At 41.0% G+C, this 20,412-nt stretch overlaps 1 protein-coding gene across 1 annotated transcript; it reads left to right on the plus strand.

The window, feature by feature from the left end:
- Positions 1–5,016: 5,016 nt before the first annotated feature.
- LOC139142535 (uncharacterized) lies at positions 5,017–19,571 on the plus strand. Its single transcript, XM_070712493.1, has 9 exons — positions 5,017–5,274; positions 10,932–12,380; positions 13,028–13,122; positions 13,914–13,978; positions 14,758–14,972; positions 15,526–15,679; positions 16,245–16,457; positions 16,989–17,448; positions 18,093–19,571. Exons 1-9 carry the CDS (start codon positions 5,148–5,150, stop codon positions 18,144–18,146), a joined length of 2,832 nt encoding a protein of 943 aa, XP_070568594.1. The 5' UTR covers positions 5,017–5,147; the 3' UTR covers positions 18,147–19,571.
- Positions 19,572–20,412: the final 841 nt, after the last annotated feature.

The raw sequence follows: 20,412 nt of genomic DNA on the forward strand, positions 1-20,412 counted from the left end.
ATTGAAAACACCTCTCAGACTGCACCAGACTGCACCATTGCACCTACCGATTTCTCAATTTTTTCACAGAAACTGTTGTGAATCCATATTTTATTATCACGGAAACATATTTTAATTGGCTTCAGTTCAATAAACATTTGACATTTGACCATACCATATTCACGCTTATCATTAGAAACTTGCAGCTGGAGAAATGACACAACTAAGTCACATATTTTCCATTCCCGTAGATTCTTCGGTCTTCGATCTCCGGCAAACTGAAAACTGTTTTTTACAAAATGTATTGTCTTTGTTTGGTTGCTGAATATTGTGACTCAAACACTGATCACGCAACAAATGCATAAAAATACCAGTGTTCAATGTCATTCTCAAACAGTTTTACCGAGTGCAAAATAAATTGAAACACCTCTCAGATTGCTCCATTTCTCGAAATTTTCGAAACGAGAGGAGGGACCTCCCTCTCGTGCTCTCCCCTTGGGGTATTCTAACAGTTTTAGTTAGTAAAAAACAAATTAAAAACACCTCTCAGATTGCCAGGCCTAGACTGCACCATTGCACATATCAATTTCTCAAAATTGTTCATGCATGATAGGGGACAGCCCCGTCGGACACTTTTCCCCTCAGCCTCTCGCGTGTTCTTCCCCCTGTAATTTCAAATTCTGCCCAGTCAAATATCCTAGTGAAAACCCTGTCATGATATCTATCCAACTTAAACGATACTATATGGTTGGATACTGGTTATAGTATGAGCTTTTAGGGATTTGTCAGTTTCTTGACAGAGAAGGAGTAAAGTCATAATTTAGCCAGTACTTTTCCGTCTGTTCCACTCCGCGTTGTTCACTGAACAGGCCTGCGGATTGCAACATGATCTGTTATCATATCTTTGTTATCAGAGCACTGATAACCTATTTGAACTGGCAATAACAGAACACACACCCCGTGCGTTTCGAAGTTTGTGCTGTGACTGAACATTACAAATGATGACGTCAGTTTATGCCCTTAAAACTAAAGCTGTCGTCTCTGAAAAGGGTTAAAACCGGATATCAAGAACCGGAGATCAAGAAACTAAATTTTTTCGGGGAAATTTCGATACGATACAAAAGTATTTGAAATTGATATCTTACAGATATCTTGATGACGTCATAAAATACACAGGTCCATAAGATGTCTTTCGTTCCATGAGAGTTTATCAAGAAAAATATTACAGTAAATTATGAATATGAATTGAGTATGAACAAGGTCAAATCTGTGCGTCATTGGAGTTCAGCTGTTTCCTTCTTGCCAAACCTACTGGTCACTTAATAAGTCAGACGGGCGCGGGCGAGTCTTGTATATACGGGCCATTGCCCACTGTGTCCAGTCTGGTTTGACCCGTTAACGTAGTATGCGCCTCGAAAGTGAACAACTTTATCTAATCTTTTGCTCAAACTTTCCTAAACGAAACTTTCAACCATTTTCTTTCGCAATCACGAAACAAAATCAGGGTCATCCTGCAAATTTTAGTACGAGAGAAACAAATCACCTAATATTTATTACCCCGTGGGGAAAAATTTGTAATATTTTCAAAACCTCAGACGACAATATATTTTTGTCTATTTAGAGAGCTTTAAGGTAGTATGCACCTCGAAAGTGAAAGACTTAAACTTTTGCTCTAATTTTCCTCAAGGAATCTTTCAATCATTCTCTTTCAAAATCAAGAATAAAAATAGGGGGTCACCGTGCAAATTTTCGTACTAGAGAAACAATTTACCCAAGATTTACCGATATTAGAAATTCAAAATGGCCGCCATCCCTGTGTTAACTCTATGGGGAAAATAAAAATTTTCGAATTTCGAAAAACTAAGCCGGTGAAAAGTTTTCTTTCACCAAGAGCTTTAAAATGAACCCCCACATGTGGTATATCAGAAGAGAATTGTAAAAGTTTGAGAGTCCGAATGTCTGTCCCCGAGGTGCGTTTTACCTTAAAATGAGCCCCGCAAACGGTAGACCAGAAGAGTATTAAAAAAATTGAGAGAGTGTATCGTTCTCCGAGGCGCATTCAAACTTTTCTCTAATTATTGCACATATGGTGTATCTCACTGTCACATGGCAGAGATAAGAGTAAAGTGCAAAGTGTGTCATGTGTTATGATATGAACCCGTCATATGACTAGAGGAGTGAAAAATTGTCTTAGTCAAAACGAGACAGATGGGCCGACTCAATGAACTCGCGACCTCGGCACAACACCAGTATCGAACACCCTCCCTTCAAGTTGTCCCTGAGCCGAGTGTTACAAAGAAATGTCCTTTGCTTTCGTAGAAATGATTACGTAAATACCCTGAAAAATTATTGCGTACACCTTGTGTAAACATCATCACCCAAACCAAGCACTGACGTGTGTCTCCAAGGCGGATATTGGTCAATGATTCGTGTCAACTTCGCCGCAATATCGCAGGTACCAATCAAACCGAAACCTTCTTTTCAGAAACCGATGAAGTATTTTTCGAGACGTTGGTCGTCAGTGGCCTGATTGGCCTGAAGTTGATCTAATAGATTTCTTTCAAGTTGAGATGACCTAATAGATGCGCTGCAAAAGTTAGGCTGTATTGAATTTTGCAGCGCATGTGTATAGCATGGAGGTTGCTGCGAATCCGTAGCCTTTGCCACTCGGGTAGCTTGGTCATTGGAGTGGCCCCACTCCGAAAGAACATGTCAAGGAGTGGCAGGGCTCGTTTTCGCAGCAAGCATGGAGGTAGCTTACCTCCATGTGCACAGTGAGGCTGTATTGAATTTTGCAGCGCATAATTTGTCCTTTTCTGCAAATACTATCAACTACAACAACAACAACAACAATAACAACAACAACAACAACAACAACAACAACAACAACAACAACTTTACTTTGTCCAAACATATTTTTATTTTTCTTCATTTTTAAATGTTTAATCATCATCATCATCATCATCGGAGCCTGAGGCCCCCATGGTACAGCCGCTGACGCCCCGCCTCCCCTTTCGCTTCATGTAGATTTTTGACAGAATATATGTTGATAAAATGTAGACTCTTGTTCCGACATTTTGCCTCAAGCACGATTTTGACCTACCATTTTATAGAAAATTGAGAGTTTGACGCCAGTCTTTTGGCAAAAAAAGTAGACTTCTGAACCAACCTTTGTTTTTATGCAAAATTGTAAATATATTTTGTGCTTTCGAACTGTCCGCAGAGCACACCTTTAGGGTGCTTTTTGAAAGACTACATGCCTATAGAAACCAGGATGTGACACGATGCAAACGGGTTACGGAACTCTGATCTTGTGTAACTGTTGATGCCATCTTTATATATCGAGCTGTATGCTCGGCCTTGAATAAGCTTACGTTAGAAGTTGTGATGTGTTACGCTTTGGGATCGGAAATCCTGGCAGTACAATTATGGCTGTCTAGTTGTGGGACGTGCGGGTTCGAAATCACGCAACGTTCATGTGTTGTAAAACCAGTGTAAAACACATGAAGAGTCCCAAAAACATGGCTATAATTCGTCCGTTGTGTACTTTGAAAGGCACTATTTCATCTTTTAGGTGTTGATGAGACAAAATGTAATTATGTAAACACTCCAACACATTATTAAGAACGGGTGTGTCAGATAGTTTATGACCATGCACGACCGCACCCACTATTCTGAAGAACGAAATATGAACCAAGCAACAAAAGACTGACAAGAGCCCTTTTAGACGTAACCGGGTAGATTATCTGATGGCAATTCTTGTGCAGTGTTGCTGAACTACCGAAATGTAAGGAATTCGATAGTCAACCTACTTGAAGAGGCCGGCGACAACCAGTGAAAATTAAAATCAGACTTGTACTGAAATGAAATTAAGTTACGATGGTAAAGCATGGTATGTGCATATGGGAAATTGTCACCTCCCCAAGCGAGAACCCTGCGGTAAACGCATGTTTGAAAATTGTATATCTAGCTAGCGGCATATTTGCTTCCTTTCTCATGATCCAAAGATCGGATGAAATGTCCGCGATAGATATCTTGACACCAACGGCTGCGTCGTGGAGATTGGCCCGTCATGCATATTTCGACGCAATCAGATGTTAGAGTAGGGCGACGTCTACGACGTAGGGCGGCGTCTACTTAGCGTACACGGTATTCTCTTGCTGTCGCCTCTCACTACCAGGCGACAGCAAGAGAATACCGCATAAATAGACGTCGCCCTACTCTACTGATTTTAATCAGATTGATTTCGACGAAGCAATTCGCCTGTGGACATGTCCTCGATCGGTTCGTAGAAAATTTCGTGCAAATACGGTGACTGTACGTAATTTCACAGATTATCCTATCCCCTCCTAATGTCTTCCAAGGCTATGTATGAATCACACAATAAATTACTGAATGTTATTTTTGATATTAGCCGGTTAAAGCTGAGGAAATTTCGAACACACGATGTTGGCGCCGATGGTGATGATTATCGCGATCCTCATCTTCATCAGTACAGTGGTTATCAGCATTCTTATTACCATGCAAAATGGAATAAAACTATACTCAAGACGACGTCAGCCTACAAAATGTGTCGAAATACTTTGTATAGTGAGTCATACAAGAATGGATGTCAAAATTAGTAGGAATCTGACGGAAGAGTAAACAGTTACAAAAGTCGTGTCTTTCAGATCATGTATATACAAAATTACTCGGAACTCAGTCGAACAAATTTCTAGAAATTCTTATCGCTGAACGGCGTGCCTTGAATAAATAATGATTAAGTTTCTATTTGCTAGGCTTATCTTGTATAGCAAAGAAGGAGTATATTTTCCCCTGTGGCAATTCCTTGCAAGAAAATATTCAACATTGGCCTTCACGGCCATAAAATGTCAGTAATCTATGACACGCCTATGCGAGTATTCGTCGATTGCTATCAGGTGATACAATGTTTGTGCTGGCAATCAGCTAGTTTGAATTTTAAGACTGTTGACGTTGCCACGTTCTTCTGCGCAAGACCGGAGGCTTGCAAAACTTTCCATAAGTTTAACAGTCAGTAAAGTCCCCGCCCAGATCACGCGCGTGCAGAGAATTTGGAGGTGCCAGTCGATGTCAGTCATAAACGGTGTTGGGACGGTCGAGAATCTGTGGCCTGAGGATTGAGTGTGGATATTTTTCCCGAGCAGAAAATGCGCACATCGTCAAACGAAAATATTACCCGTCGAGAGAGGATGAAGAGCGGTCAAGTTACGCTGAACTACCTGTTGCTGCTTGTCGTTCTGTGTACCGTTGTCTTCACGACCTTGACAGTTCACAGTAAGTAGTGCACGATTTAATGTACACAATGAATACGCAAGTTCAGAATATTTTTTCAATTGCTGCCAATCGGCGGGTGACAAAAGACAGCGCTTTCGGTAAACCCCTCGAAAATTCCAACATCAGTGACGCAAGGCTGACGAAGAATCGAAAACGCCTCGAAAACTTCCAATTTCTGTCTTTGTTCTCTGTTGGCCTATTGACTCTGACCTTGGTGGTTGTCATATCTTCTGCTCATTCCGTCTATGATGTTTGCCCTTCTCTGTGAGTCAGCCGTCGATGGTATCGTCTTCTCTGTTGTTAATATCAATTATGATATTGTGTTTGTGGTTTGGTGTTTTCTACTCGTTCCAAGCGTTCTACATTCAATTGAGGGACTCAAACGAGTAACATGAAAGGTACATATATGAGAGAGAGAGAGAGAGAGAGAGAGAGAGAGAGAGAGAGAGAGAGAGAGGAGGAGAAGGGAGGGAGGGAGGGAGGGAGTTAGAGATTTCTGCTAGTAAACTTTAACTGTATCATTCCATAAGTAAGTTTAGATATATGAGCAAAATGTTAAAACACGAAAATGACCCACTTTAGGAGTCATTCCAAGTTTGGAACCTTGACCCTGAACATTTGAACATGGATAGTAAATGGAATTCCGTGATTTTGTTTACTATTTTAAAATGTACAGCATCAAGATCTAACAATTTGCTTTTTTTGTACAAACGTTTCTCTTTTTGATTGAACGATTTGTTTGGTCTGATGCCCTCAGGGAAATGAAAAGAGTCTTGAAATATTATTTCGGCGTAGATGTACGTCTTGCAAGACAAGTCCAAGAAATAAAGCATGGCAAGTAATCAAACAGAAGACACTGAGAAAATGTATAAGATTACCTAACAGACTCGCAAAATTTTTAAGTCAAGGTATCGTAGAATGAAAAGAGTATACTCCGCTATTTCAGCTACTTGACAAGGTAGAAATACATAAATGTGACAAAAAATAGTAACGAGGCGTTGTCGTATAGGGCCGAACAAAGTCCCGCTTTTAAATTTATCTATTTATTGCACTAGCCTGTAATAAAGAGTTGATTTGAAATATGGGCAAATGTTTTCACATAACATACCACCGTTGCGGGCGTGGCAATCTGTGCCTCAGCGGTCTCAGAGGTTACCATCTTGCAGCTAACGGTCCCATTACGTGCTGTTGTTGCATCGATACTGGAGTATTTTCAGGCTTGTTTAAACACTGCATAGTGCAGGTTTTCTTCAATTTGTCATCCTCATATAGTTTGTAAGCACCGCAAATGAAATCTGAGTCGAATAGCTTCAACAGATTGGGCAGTAAATCCTGCTAACTATTTTTTCAGCTTAAAGGTATTATGCGCCTCGAAAGTGGAAGACTTAAAATTTTTGCTAAAACATTCCTATATGAAACTTTCAACCATTCTCTTACCAAAGCAGCAATAAAAATCGGGGGTCATCCAACAAAGATCGGAACTAGCGAATCAAATTACCCGACATTTGGCGATATTTGAAATTCAAAATGGCCGCCATCCCTGTGTTAACTCTATGGGGGAAAATAAATTTTGGATTTTCGAAAAACTAAGATGGTGTCTCCGGAGCTTCAAAATTAGCCCCCACAAGTGGAAGACCAGAAAAGAATTGAAGAAAATTGAGAGTCTGAATATCTGTCCCCATTGCGCTTTCTGCCTTGAGAGATCTTCCTTATGGAGCCATCATTATTTACTGCCATGGAGGAATCAGAGTAATTTCATGTCAAACTAAAATTTCGACTAACCCCCTGCCAACCATGGTGAGTTTGAGTAGCCCCGACTCTAACACAGAAATTTTGACTGAACCCCCCCCCCCCACACACACACTCAGAAAAGTTACATATCAACACATGCATTTGTAAATTTACAAAAATACAGCAATTCTGGAATATCCTGCGAGATTATCATCGGTTTTCTCATGACGGTTGAAAAAGGTGAAACCAACAAAGTCACAACAGCATGACATATAAAAACTCACGCTATAACCAGTATCCAACCATACAGTATTGTTTAATTTGGATGGGTACCATGACAAGATTTTCACTAGGATATCTGACTGGGCTCAATTTGAAAGTAACGGGGGAGAACACACGAGAGACTGGGTGGGAAGTGCCAGAGGTGGTGTCCCCTCTCTTGCTTGATAAAATTTGAGAAATTGATGTGTGCAATCGTGCAGTCTGGTGCAATCTGAACGGCGTTTTCTGTTTGTTTGTTTATTTACTAAGTAAAACTTTTAGGACGTCAAAAGGAGGAGAGCACAAGAGGAGGATGCCCCTCTCTCGCATGGAAAATTTTGAGAAATTGATGTGTGAAATGGTGCAATCTGAGAGGTGTTTCAATTTATATTTCACCAAAATTTAGTAGCCCCCCTTCTTTCTCTCCACATTTTAAAAATCCTTCCTTATAACTTTAAATTTTTGAGTGACTCCCTCAGATTCCTCCGACCTCCCCCCAGGCAGTAAATAATGACGGCTCTCTTTCACACACTGCTTATTATGTTGAACTCATCACAAATACAACAGGACGACTGGGAAGTAACGTGTTTTTGCTCATCGGTTCAATAGATGGGAGATGTGAATCACGAGTAACTATATTGAAGGCACTTCGGCGACCATAACTAACAACTTGCTACATTTCATCTTGCGCTGTTATCGAAGATCATTTTAGCTTAAATGTCTGGAGATGTGTTTTAGTCACAGTCACTTGTTGGCAGCAATTCCACTCTGCGCCTGCGCGGCCCATAGTGTGTATACTGTAATACACGTCAATACACACGTCTATTGGCCGCGTAGGTGCAGAGCGGCATTGCTGCCAACGAGTGACTGTGGTTTCACTATATGTTTGCAATGAAAAATGGGGTATTTTACTGTTTGATCCGGCCAGCTGTAACAAATAGCTGAACTTTTATGACACTTAGGGACAGAGAACGGACGATACGTGGACACGCGGCTGATCTCTGTTTCTGGAGACAAACTCAAGGAACTTCATGTTTGCAGTGGCTGAGTTGCCCGATAGTGTCTGCAACCATCGGGAGAGTAAACTTGATTTTGCACTTTGCAGTTTAACGATGATTGCCGAGGGGATGGCAAGTTCGAGATCCCGGGATTGTGGACTCGCTCTCAGAGAATGGCGAGATTGAGACTCAAGCATGCTGCTGGGATGATGATGATGACGATGATGACGACGATGACGACGACGACGACGACGACGACGATGACGACGACGACGACGATGATGATGATGATGATGATGATGATGACGACGACGACGACGATAAAGACGATGACGACGACGATTATGATGATGATGATGATGATGACGACGACGACGACGACGACGACGACGACGACGACGACGATGATGATGATGATGATGATGATGATGATGATGACGATAAAGACGATGACGAGACAGCTAATTCGATTGATTAAATCAGCGATTTCTCATCAAGAATGGTGAAAATTTCTCTCTCTGAGATGATGATTGATAAGTTTATCCGTAGATGAATCATAGCTTTATAAATAATCTCAGCCTAACTCTTAACATGCAACCTCAAATGGGACAATAGCAATTTATTATTCTTCGTTTCTCAAATCAAAACACTCAAATATGAAAGGAATGTAAATCTTATTCAACATCATATATTAAACCATAAATAGCTCAAAATAATGATACAGTGCCGAAATATGTTTTGGTTGTCGGATTTCATTTGTCAGGCGCTAAGACCACACTTTTTATTTTTCACGATTGAGAAAATTTCTCCAAAAGTTTGTGACAATGAACACAGATTTCTTATTCGTCTCTGATAATACATGTTATTACATTCATGGTAAAACCATGCAAGGTAAATGGCCAGGTTTTTAGCGTTCTCGATTTTGACGACAAAGTACGCCGATGCAGTTTTGCGGCCATTGCGAAGTAAAGGCAACGCGTTTTCGTTGCTATCTTATCTCCGAGTTTGGTGGTTTATGGTTCTGCCAATCGACATCACCGGGCCAATGTAGGTCAATGACAAATATTGACAAGCCCGAACTTAACCTTTGCAGGTTTGCCGGAGAGATCTGATACTTATCAGCAACGGGTATCATGAACTTCGAAAGGGTGTGGCAGAGCGGGGCACGGTTAGAATTCTCGCACCGCAGACTTTTATATATCTCTCATAACATATCTCGCTCCATGAGAGCAACAGTTTACTGTCAATGCCAGTTGGAGCGAGCTGCACCGCTTGCTCCTTGATGAGACTGCTGCCCTCATTTATCTCACCGTGGCCGTCGTAGTTGTAATACACACTTTGTTCACTTCAAGGAGGGCTACCGGGTGATTTATTGACTCTTTAAATTTTAAAAGACGTGTTCCTCTATCGGGAACATACAAACATTTCTGTGTGTCGTTGATAAAATGTAATCATCGTTTGGTAAGCGAAGTATGTCCTAAGTTTGTCAAATGTATATGGATATACGTGGAGGATGGTTTCCGTTGATATTGTTCATACAGGTTCCGGCTTCTTGTTACAGCAGTTTATTGGCGATAGAGTTTTGAATCCGTTTGAACATAAAATTTTGGTCATTTACAAGTATTTTAATGTTATGCCAAACAAAAGTATGCTGATAATAAAAACTGCTGTAACATTACGGTTGCTTTCACGAAACACAAATACACTGAAATAAATCTCATTATAATTTGACTTATGTGCCATAATAGCGAGGGACAATGATGGACCATGACCGTTGGTCTTTTGGCGTAATGTTCGGGAATCTAACATTACAGAAAAGCCGCGTATTTGGGAAAATCTGCCGCATTGCAAGGAATCCTTTGGCAGTCGTGAAGCAGTGTCGGAAAGTTGAACCTGGTTTGAAAGTGATTGATAGAACATGATTCTTTATTTCCAATTTATCCGAGAGCTTTCTCAGTTTTCATTGTGGAGAAGTAATTCGTACATGCCTATATGTCCGGTAAATGTTACAATATCATGACTTATATGATCTTTAAACGCATACTAGTCATTATTTTTCTCAATTCTATCTGTAACATTCAGTTAACATGTTACTAGAGCAGAAAAAAGACCCGACTCCATGATCATGAAAGGCAATTGAGCACTTTATTCGAAATAACTTTTTTTTCGACATCCCTTCCCCGTAGTCGTAGACTTCTTTTCAAGCCAACACACGGAATTCGGACAAAACATGGCTTTTACACCGCTTTTCGTTCAATGAACCCCGATGAGAATTTGCAAAACGTAATGTAGCTCGTCGGAGCAGCGCAATTTTCTGAAAGGGACTCATTTGAAAGATCCGTCGCTCGAGGCCGCTTTCTACGTTCCCGTAGAGAGCGCCTTTCAGCGACGGATTTTCCAGTCTGGTCTCAAACTTCAAGGAAGTTAGTGAATGTTTATGGGATGAGAATGGAAATATTTGTAATTTTATTGGCCTATCCTGACAGAGTGATGCTTATATATCAAGTTCACTGTGATCGTTAGTATGTGACTTGGTTGATACTGTGACAAATAATCAAATCAAATGAAACAGAGACTGCTAGTAAGTACCGAAAATGATGGTACGAGTTGTTTCATCGACCCCCTCGTGTTACATGTAATTTTGTATTTTATCTTTTTTCCGTAAAGAATTTGCCAACCGAGTTCACCATACACCACATAGAAGAATTAGACGTAGCGTCGATGCGGTCGAGAGCGTGGTCGGCGAAGAAAACGGGGGCCGTGAGAAAGAATCGAAACAGAACGGGGAGGCCGGTGTTCTATCAGCTCCCGTCATACCGAGAACACCCTCACCACCGACTGGTACAGAAGTGATGACGACAACACAACAAATGCCTACGGGAGGCACAGAAACTGACTCGACGCCGGGAGTCACAAGGCAAACCATACGTCCGACAACCAAACCTACAGGCACCGAAATCATGACCAGTACTCAAGAATATCCAACAGAAGACACTGAAACAGACTCGACTCCTGATGTCACCAGAACAACCAGTAGTCCAACCACTAAACCTGTCGGGACTGAAGTGATGACGAGTACGCAACAATCGACTACGGAAGACACAGAAACAGACTCGACACCGGATGTCACCAAGACAACCAGTCGTCCAACCACTAAACCTGTCGGGACAGAAGTGATGACGAGTACGCAACAATCGACTACGGAAGACACAGAAACAGACTCGACTCACGATGTCACTAGGACAACCAGTCGACCAACAACTAAACCTATTGGGACAGAAGTGATGACGAGTACACAACAATCGACTACGAAAGACACAGAAACAGATTCGACGCCAGATGTAACTGGGTCGACAAGCCACCCGATGACCGAACCTACGGAGACAAAAGTGACGACAATTACACAAGGAAGTTCAACGGAAGAGACAACACCAAGGGGAGTCACGTGGACAACCGTACTCCCGACAACTGAATCTGCAGAGACTGAAGTGACGACGAGTACGCAACCGTTGCCAGTAACAACGATCGATGCAGAAACGGACGTAACGATTACCAGGATAACTCTCTCCACGTTCTCTCCTGTAACCACGGCAACGACAGCTGTCAGATCGACGACTCCCGTAACCATGGCAACAACGGCGGCATCAACTACCGAGGACACAGAAACTGATCAAACGACCAAGATGACAACAACATCATCCTCTACCAAATCGTCATGGACTACGTTCGTCACCCTCGCTACCGGTAGTTCAACAGCTGATACGGGGGAGACCTCACCGGTGGCAACGACGTCTCCTCGTCAAACTGCGGACAGCAGCACTGGGCCTGTGACCACAGCAACGCCAAGCACATTGGGCGAGAGCACCGACCTAACTACAACAGCGACGCCAACGATTGAACCAACAACGAAAACACCTCTCTCCACAGCGGAGCCTGTAATCACGACCACGGACGAAGAAACCACGACGGTGACTCCAACGACAACAGAACAAGACAAAACGTCAGTGTTTGAAAGCACGACTCAAGTGACGACCAAAAGAATTACAACCATGCGTGGAACGACTGTACCAAATGTGATTGGCCCGCTACCCGGAGACGAAAAGCCGGACTACCCAGGTATGAGCAGTATAAGAATACAATTTCATGAACGAAAGTTCAAACACTTTCCCTTTTGTGCAGAATTTATCCTCTTGTCACAATTCTTCAATTCAATAATAGGAGTAAAGAAGCGTTACCTTTTAGAAGTTACTACAAGTTAGTTGTAATGAATTTGCCATACTCCATTCTTTATCGTAAGTTACGCCCTCAAGGGGACTCGACAACGTCACAAAACTAATAATCTTGCAACACGTTTTCGCCGAAACGAAGTCGTGATTATCATGTAGACCAATACAAACCTGCTCCATTGTAGCATGTACTGTTGAAAACACTGTTCGTCACAAAGTAATTGCTGAGTTTCTTGATGCTTTGACGGTGACTTGGCAAACAATCTCGCACGGTCCATGTTAACCATGCAGGGCTCTGATTTTCGGGAAAAAACTTGTCCCGTCGCCAGTAATCAGTCAAATCTCTTACAACTGTAAAGAAACACAAAGAAACATGAACTTTCTCTTCTTAATAAACAATTCCTCGCTTTTTGTCACGGTAACGAGAAAGACAATCACCGTCTTTATCGTATGTTGCTTATTTGATAATTTCAAGTTCACCACCTAGTAATACTTGGCGTGACACTAATTGTACTGTTTCCCTATCGTTGTGTCAAGCTGGTCCACCGAGGAAGAAATTCTTTTACTACTTGATATTGAGATACTTGGCAAGGGTTTTGGAAGAAAAAATAAGAAAAGACATCGAGGAAATAGTGAGTATGCTACATGTTTTAACGTTGAGTAGTCCCAAAATGTGTATAAATTCTAATATCTCTTGCGGGTGCAGTGCCACAGCATGTCGGGATTGTCAGGAGATGGACGTGGCAGCGGCAACGGCTTAAACAAATCAATAAATTTAATCGACGCAACGCGTTAGATGTTCTCTATCATGGACTAGACCTGGACCATGTGTTATATTCAAAATTCCTGTTGGCTCGAAATGTCAATCATACATATGCCCCCAGTCTATTGCCATGGTACACTATTACACCCTTCACGCAAGTGAGATTGATTCCTTATATGTGACTTTATTGAATTATATTTATGTGTGACTATATTGAATGCACTGCTTCTTCTGATGTATTGGACAAGCTCTTGTAATTGAAAAACAAAAAAGGCATGTGATAAATCTAAGTTTGAAAACCAAATACCCGCATGTCCGGCTGGCAAATTTATAGGCACTTTGCCATAACAGATTGTTATCGATAACTTCATAAACGTGTGCTGATTTTACTGCCACCGCGTGGATTACAACACTTTTCAAGCATTTTGCAGTATGTGCGATCTTTGACCTTTGGACTTGTATTCTGCACATCTGAGGAAGCGTTCACAAACAATCTATTGAAAGAGACTAGGCTTTTAGCAAAGTTTGCAGCTCACCAGAAACCTGTAACGTTACATCTTTGCCTCTCTGTCTGTGTCTGTCCATCTGTCTGTCTGTCTTCCCGCCTGTCTATCTGTCTCTTTCTCTGTTTGTCTGGCTGTCTTTCTCTCGTATATTTAGTTCTGTCCCTACTACAGGAAACTCTTCCCCAGGGCTTTTATCGGCTGCAAAGCTTCGCAAATTAGGTATGTACGGATATTATAATATTTTAAATTGGGGATGAACATATATTTGCTTTGTCACTTTTTACAAGTCATGTAAATGATAACTTCAAGAAATTTCAAGGTTGGTTTATTCCGTTGAAGATCAATATTATTGTTTTGAAACCTATAAAAGTCACGCAACAAAGGATAGGCTTTCGTTTTTGCCAGATGTGTGCAATCAGAAGATACAGAGAAACTAAAACGTGAGACGTCGACCTCAACTGTCATTTCTTTGATTTCCAAAATTCCGTTTCCAATTCCAATAGCCAGAATGCACAACTATTTGATGAAAATCGGCTTTGGAAATCCATCGATTGACAATATCTCGTTGGATTTGTTACAGTTCATTACATTCTATTCATTAACCTAGTGTACTTCTGGAATTAACCTATGGAACACTTTCGATTATCTAATGTTCGCAAGATTCTTGAGTATGATTGTAAGTTTACTGAGTCTGTCAAAATGAATGTATGTCGGTCTACACATGCGCAGCACTCTGTAAATATACAGCATTTGATAAATAGCTCAGCATTCACTTCTTAGTGGATGGAAAGATATAGATGTACAGCTGCTAAAAAGGTGAAAATAAAACAAAGCGATATACAAAAACAAGCCAAAAGAAGTAAAAGTCAACGAAATGAATTAACATGTGTCAGCTGCTGTCCCTTGATTCGACCTCTCAATAGCGCCGCCAACGTTGATGTTCCTTTCCAAATCAACTTATTCACATATCTTGATTGCACTTTGCTCTTCTTCCTCAGGTTTGATGGACCTTCCGGAAGATTCCGTAGAAGTGACGACACTCTGACTAATGTGTCCGTATCTTACGATGTTATCTATGACGCAACCAGCGAGGCTGCCGAACTGAAAGCGGAAGAAATTTACGAGCAATCAGGTCTGAAAGATGACATCGATAACGGAACGATCGAGGCCAATTTCACGGTCCTGCAGCAACCGTGTGAAGAGGGCTGCGGTGGTACGTAACTACTCATGTGGACACTCCATTTATCCGATGATGTCAGTTAGGCACCATCGTCGTATTACTGAAAATGTTTATTCATAAAGTCAGAAACACCATATTTGTTGCAAGTCACAAGCAGTATGACATGTATGGAAATGTTCCTGAGAAATACGGTAAAATACTACGCACACAATTGCTCTAATTCTTCTGTACATTTGTAGTTAAAATAAATGGATAGATAGAACAATAGATAGAACAATAGCTAGCTAGCTAGCTAGATAGATAGATAGCTAGCTAGAGAGAGAGATAGATAGATAGGATAGACTAGAAGATAGAAGATAGTAGGCCGTAGGTAGATAGACAGGCAGAATGTGGAGAGGTATATGTGTATATATATATATATATATATATATATATATATATACATACACACACACACACACACACACACACACACACACATATATATATATATATATATATATATATATATATATATATATATATATATATATATATATATATATATATGTAAATAAGTAAATTTACTTCTGTGTTTCCATTGCAGAAGAAGAAGTGGACTGGTGTGAAAATGCCATGTGTGGGCCTTACTTCACACCGCTGGACACTGGAACCAGTTGTGTATGTCAGTCACACTGCAAGCACGCATTTTGCAAGAACAATGGTATTTGTGAACATTCAGATTCGGGCGTCTCCTGCAGGTATGCGTGACGTCCGGGTTTTATCAGTAGATGTCCTGTTTGTGAGTTAAAAATAATACGGATGATATAATCACAAATGCCCGCATAAAACAGCATTAGTTTTCAACTTTTGTAAGGTTCTCGATGCATTAGACTTCGATCCCTTCGGCTGTTTGTCAAGACTCCACGATTGTCACTCATTTTAAATTGAGTTGTTAGATAAACAAAGGATGTTCCATTGCCATTTATTGGCGCCAGTATGTGTATTGAATTTACTTTATTGAAAATTGTGCATGTTTTGTCGGGATTATATTTTCAGCGCGCATTCATAATTTTAATCCTGGACATATTTCATCAAATTTCTCAATGCAAAGTGAAAATGTCTCCCATCGAAGACAATATCGCTGTTGCGCTCAACAAATAAGCGACACAGGCACTGTCATCGCCATCTTGATCATCATCATCATCATCATCATCATCATCATCATCATCATCATTCCAAAGTCAGGGAGTCTGCATTGTTCCACCACTGAATTCTGATAACGTTTCGCCTCTCTCCCTTTGCTCTCTCCTTTGTCCTCGTCAGCTGTCGATCCGGCGATGGATGGAACTACCTGGGCCCTCAGTGCGAACAGATTTGGTACCGCAGTTACACCATTCTCATTCTCAGTTCCATCTCCGTTGCCATGGTGATTGTAGTCGTTGTCATCGTGGTATTCTGCATCAAGAGGAGGAGAAGGGACGTCAAGCGCGCACAGTCAAAGATAGCTGATAAGACCGGGGACACATGGCCTTTACGGTAAGTCCGAGAACCGAGCATCGGGTCGTCGGTGTGTTTGGTTAGAGGACGGCCAACCATATCGCTAACACTGCCGTGAGTTTGGCTACCGGACGTCTAATCAAAGAAATGAATCAGATATCGGTGTGCATTTGGAAACATAAAACCATTGTCCCCATCAGGGATTTCCCCTCTTCTCTGCCCGAACATTCAGTCTAAAGGTCAATTATTGGCATCCTTTGAGTCCGTTTGACTCCGACCGGAATTGAGAATGAGCTAATACCAGTTTAAAGAAGACTTTGTTTGTCTGCGTGATTGTCATATCTGTATTGTCATTATAATCGGATGACGTCGCGTACCATTAACCCCCGGGTTAAAAAAAGGTCCCGAGTAATATTGCATAAGATAAATCACAATTTAAAATAGCTGGAATCATGATTCCAGCCGGTTAAATGTCAGTTTCACAGCCTTGGTTCCAGAACACATGAAATGAATCAAATGCATATTATAAAAACATTGGTCAGAATAATTAAAATTGCTTTTAACTTTCAGCCAATCACGAGATAGCCTGTTGGATTATTTCAACGCCACGTTCAAGTCGCCGGCGGAATCGGTAGACACCGACGAAACGAAGGTCGTCGAGGCGACGTGGCTACGAAACGGGAGTAATGAGAGAGGTTCACGCGGCAACGAAGAGTCGAGCGGTGAGCTGTCGTCAGTCGGAATGAGTGAATGCTCAACGAATTTTGAGTCGTCCCAGGTCCCTGACACCGGTGGCTGGGGCGTTAGCGATTTCGCCGAAACAAGCCTCGGCACTTTTGAAGGACACAGTAACATTGTCTACGGTACGGGCTCCATCATCGATGGATGGGACAGCGGAGAGAGACACGTGACACGGAATCATGATGGTGACGATACAAGATCGAAACAACGGTCTGCCATGAGTAGACGGAAAAGCAACCAACGATTTGAGTTCAAACCAACAGTGAGCAATATTGACCCGCACATAGAGGTAAACACATTTCGACTTATCTGTTATATATATATATATATATATATATATATATATATATATATATATATATATATATATATATATATATATATATGCCAAACTCAAGGTGTTAAGAGATATGTAGTGGTATCTTTGCGTATATATATATATATATATATATATATATATATATATATATATATATATATATATATATATATATATATAAAAACAAGCGCGCTCGCACACACACACGCACACACACACGTTTTTTACATAATACATATTACGTACATACATACAGATGCAGGTACATACCTGCCTACCTACCTTCCTACCTACCTACCTAAATACCTAAATATCTACTTACTTACCTACCTACTTACCACCTACCTAACTACCTATACCATGCATGCATACATGTATGCTAGCAAGTATCGGACCAGGGTAAAGTGCTTGATGCAAAGGTTAAAAGCGGGATTAATATTAAAACCAGTTCAAGTAGTTCAGGCGACCTTCTTCCAAGTTGAACGCAAAGCGATGATCATCCAGGTGTTAATCCATCTACACCGGAATTCTGTTGACTTGGGATACTTGCATGAATTGCCCCTTGAAAGGTGACGGGGATATCATTTCACTCTCTGATCGCTTTTTGCTTTCAGATTCGTATTCAAAGACCAAGTGTCACTGTGAGACAACAGCCGCAGAACTACTGAGGCCAACAGCGGCGGACAATATCCTGAAACTCAACCTCCTATTCCGTGAATCCTGATTATGCCAGTATCTGATTCCTGTTCGGATGTAACCATATCAATTCAGATGACTACCGTGGACCTACATTACACATGGTATTCACGGGAAAGAATATACACGCACTTTGCCCATTAGCGGTACACAACAAAGACCTAATTAATGATAACAACCGAATAATGCTAGCTTTCGTAAGCCTATATCATTGTATCGCAACACGGGGACAGGCATCGAAGTTCAGTTTGCCGACCATAAGGAAAATATGGACCTACTACAAGAAAGCAAGCTTCGTCAACAGAGATATGTCAGTAGTAGAAGAGAAAATTCACAATACCCTTTATGTCGTCAACACCTGTATTGACGTAAAAATGTGTGTGCAAGGCTAGCTTGATCGCAGAAGGACCCTATAGGGGATATTCCCGGATGTGAAATACTCAGCGATTAAAAAGGGTTATGTAAATACCTATCATCCACGTATTGTTGTCGTTCAAAATGACCTTTACCTCCGCTCTTGGCAATAATTTTCGCGGTTGGGATAAAAATCCATTCAAGTTGCATCATGTTTTCAAAAAAATTGTAAATCATCTCACGAATGCCTTGGGTCGACTCAACTCTACGGTGCGACGAAGTCACACATGTACCCCAGCCTTTGTCGTCATCGTTGACGTCACGTTCGACTCGGACGATTTCCACTCGAATGAGAGTCCTCAAACTTTCACTGTCAGCTAAATTGTTCTCATTCTTGTAATTGGCCTTCTGAATAGCCATTCTAACGCCTGTAGTCTGGCATTTCGCCGAGATGGTTATGATTACTAGTATTTTATTCAATATGAACTTATAGACTGTCTATGGAATATGATATTAGCCAATAGGGACGAGGCTGCAACTTTATATTTATTTATATATTCAATCTTTAAATAAGTTCAAGGTGTTAAGAGATATGGCATGGTGAATAAATTTCTAAGATGGTGTTGTATATTTAATATTTTGAGCATTTTCTAATAACGAACGGAGATTTTAGACGAATATGAGGCGGTCTCGCCGTGTGGTCTGTGACATGGGCAATTGCTTCGCGGAAGCAACGTTGGCCAACAGATGCTCACCAGGTGCCCGAATGGTATACGTACAAACGAGGCGTTGAGGCGAGGCGTTGTACATTGTCCCCAATCATTGCAGGAAATCAGGTATTTACATCCTTTGAATTAAATTGGAAAGTGCGCGTCGTGACTTATTTTTGACGTATTTTTTGCGGTAAGAAAACGCGATTTCACAAAGGGGCTGTTGTAAATATTTTTGATGTCCAAGTGATATACTACAGACACCAGTGTTAACATTTATTAAGACCATATCAAACCTTTTTTATAAATAAATGATGACTATATTACAAATGGCGATGTCGTATTTTTCTTGTGTTCTATAAATATTAGAAGCTCATCAACAGCAAATTTTGATATTGCTTTCGTTGTTTCAGTTTTATGTAAAGGTATACAGTCACCTGTAATCTAATATGCCCATTATATGGTAAAAGGGGCGTTCCTTTGTATTCAAAATGCCATGTGAGGGCGCTGTTTTTAAAAAGCGGCCACCCGCTTAATATCAGTGATTGGTTAGATTTTCTCTTTCCATGGTAACTGTGGCAAAACTTGGATCAGGTGACAGTATACCTTTAAATCCACACGTAGGATATGTGTTCATGTATTAATTCGTTTGAACAAGAAAACCAATTAACGGGTTTCGTTATTGAATTTGACGGCCTGCATGCAAATATGGCATGCACGCTGTAGACAAACATTGGAATCTTTGGAGAGTGGCGCTGGGCGTCCTCCACTTGAATATTGTGGCCCTTTTGTTCATGACAATGTTTTTGAAAATAGCGGTAAATTTAAAATGGAGTGAGATCTTTCAAGTGTGCACATACCGATCGTGTCACAATTGAAAGGTCTCGTCGTGCAGTGAACGGCTGCTTCGTTCTATGTGTAAAATTCAAACAATATGTGAGTTTGCCAGATATTTGTTTTATTTGAACTCATCATCAAAAAGATGCAGCTCGTTGGAATCTAATCAACCGATGCTTCACGCAGCTGTCCCCGAGAATAGCGATTTCATTACTGGCCTGCTTTTTAGCGTAATTGCTTTGACGATACAAACGATGACGACACTGATGATGATTTTGTAACGATTATTGTTGTTGTTATTGTTTGTCGCACTCGTAATCGTCGTCGTCTTCATCAT

Source organism: Ptychodera flava, chromosome 10 (assembly GCF_041260155.1).
Source record: "Ptychodera flava strain L36383 chromosome 10, AS_Pfla_20210202, whole genome shotgun sequence".
NCBI classification, from domain to species: Eukaryota; Metazoa; Hemichordata; class Enteropneusta; family Ptychoderidae; genus Ptychodera; species Ptychodera flava.

What these genes read in the sequence shown, in the direction of transcription:
- LOC139142535 (XM_070712493.1), top strand. Translation starts at nt 5,148, where the DNA reads ATGCGCACATCGTCAAACGAAAATATTACCCGTCGAGAGAGGATGAAG. An exon ending in GTGTGAAGAGGGCTGCGGTG is followed by an intron (nt 14,973 to 15,525) that starts GTACGTAACTAC and finishes TTTCCATTGCAG; the next exon opens with AAGAAGAAGTGGACTGGTGT. An exon ending in ATATTGACCCGCACATAGAG is followed by an intron (nt 17,449 to 18,092) that starts GTAAACACATTT and finishes TTTTGCTTTCAG; the next exon opens with ATTCGTATTCAAAGACCAAG.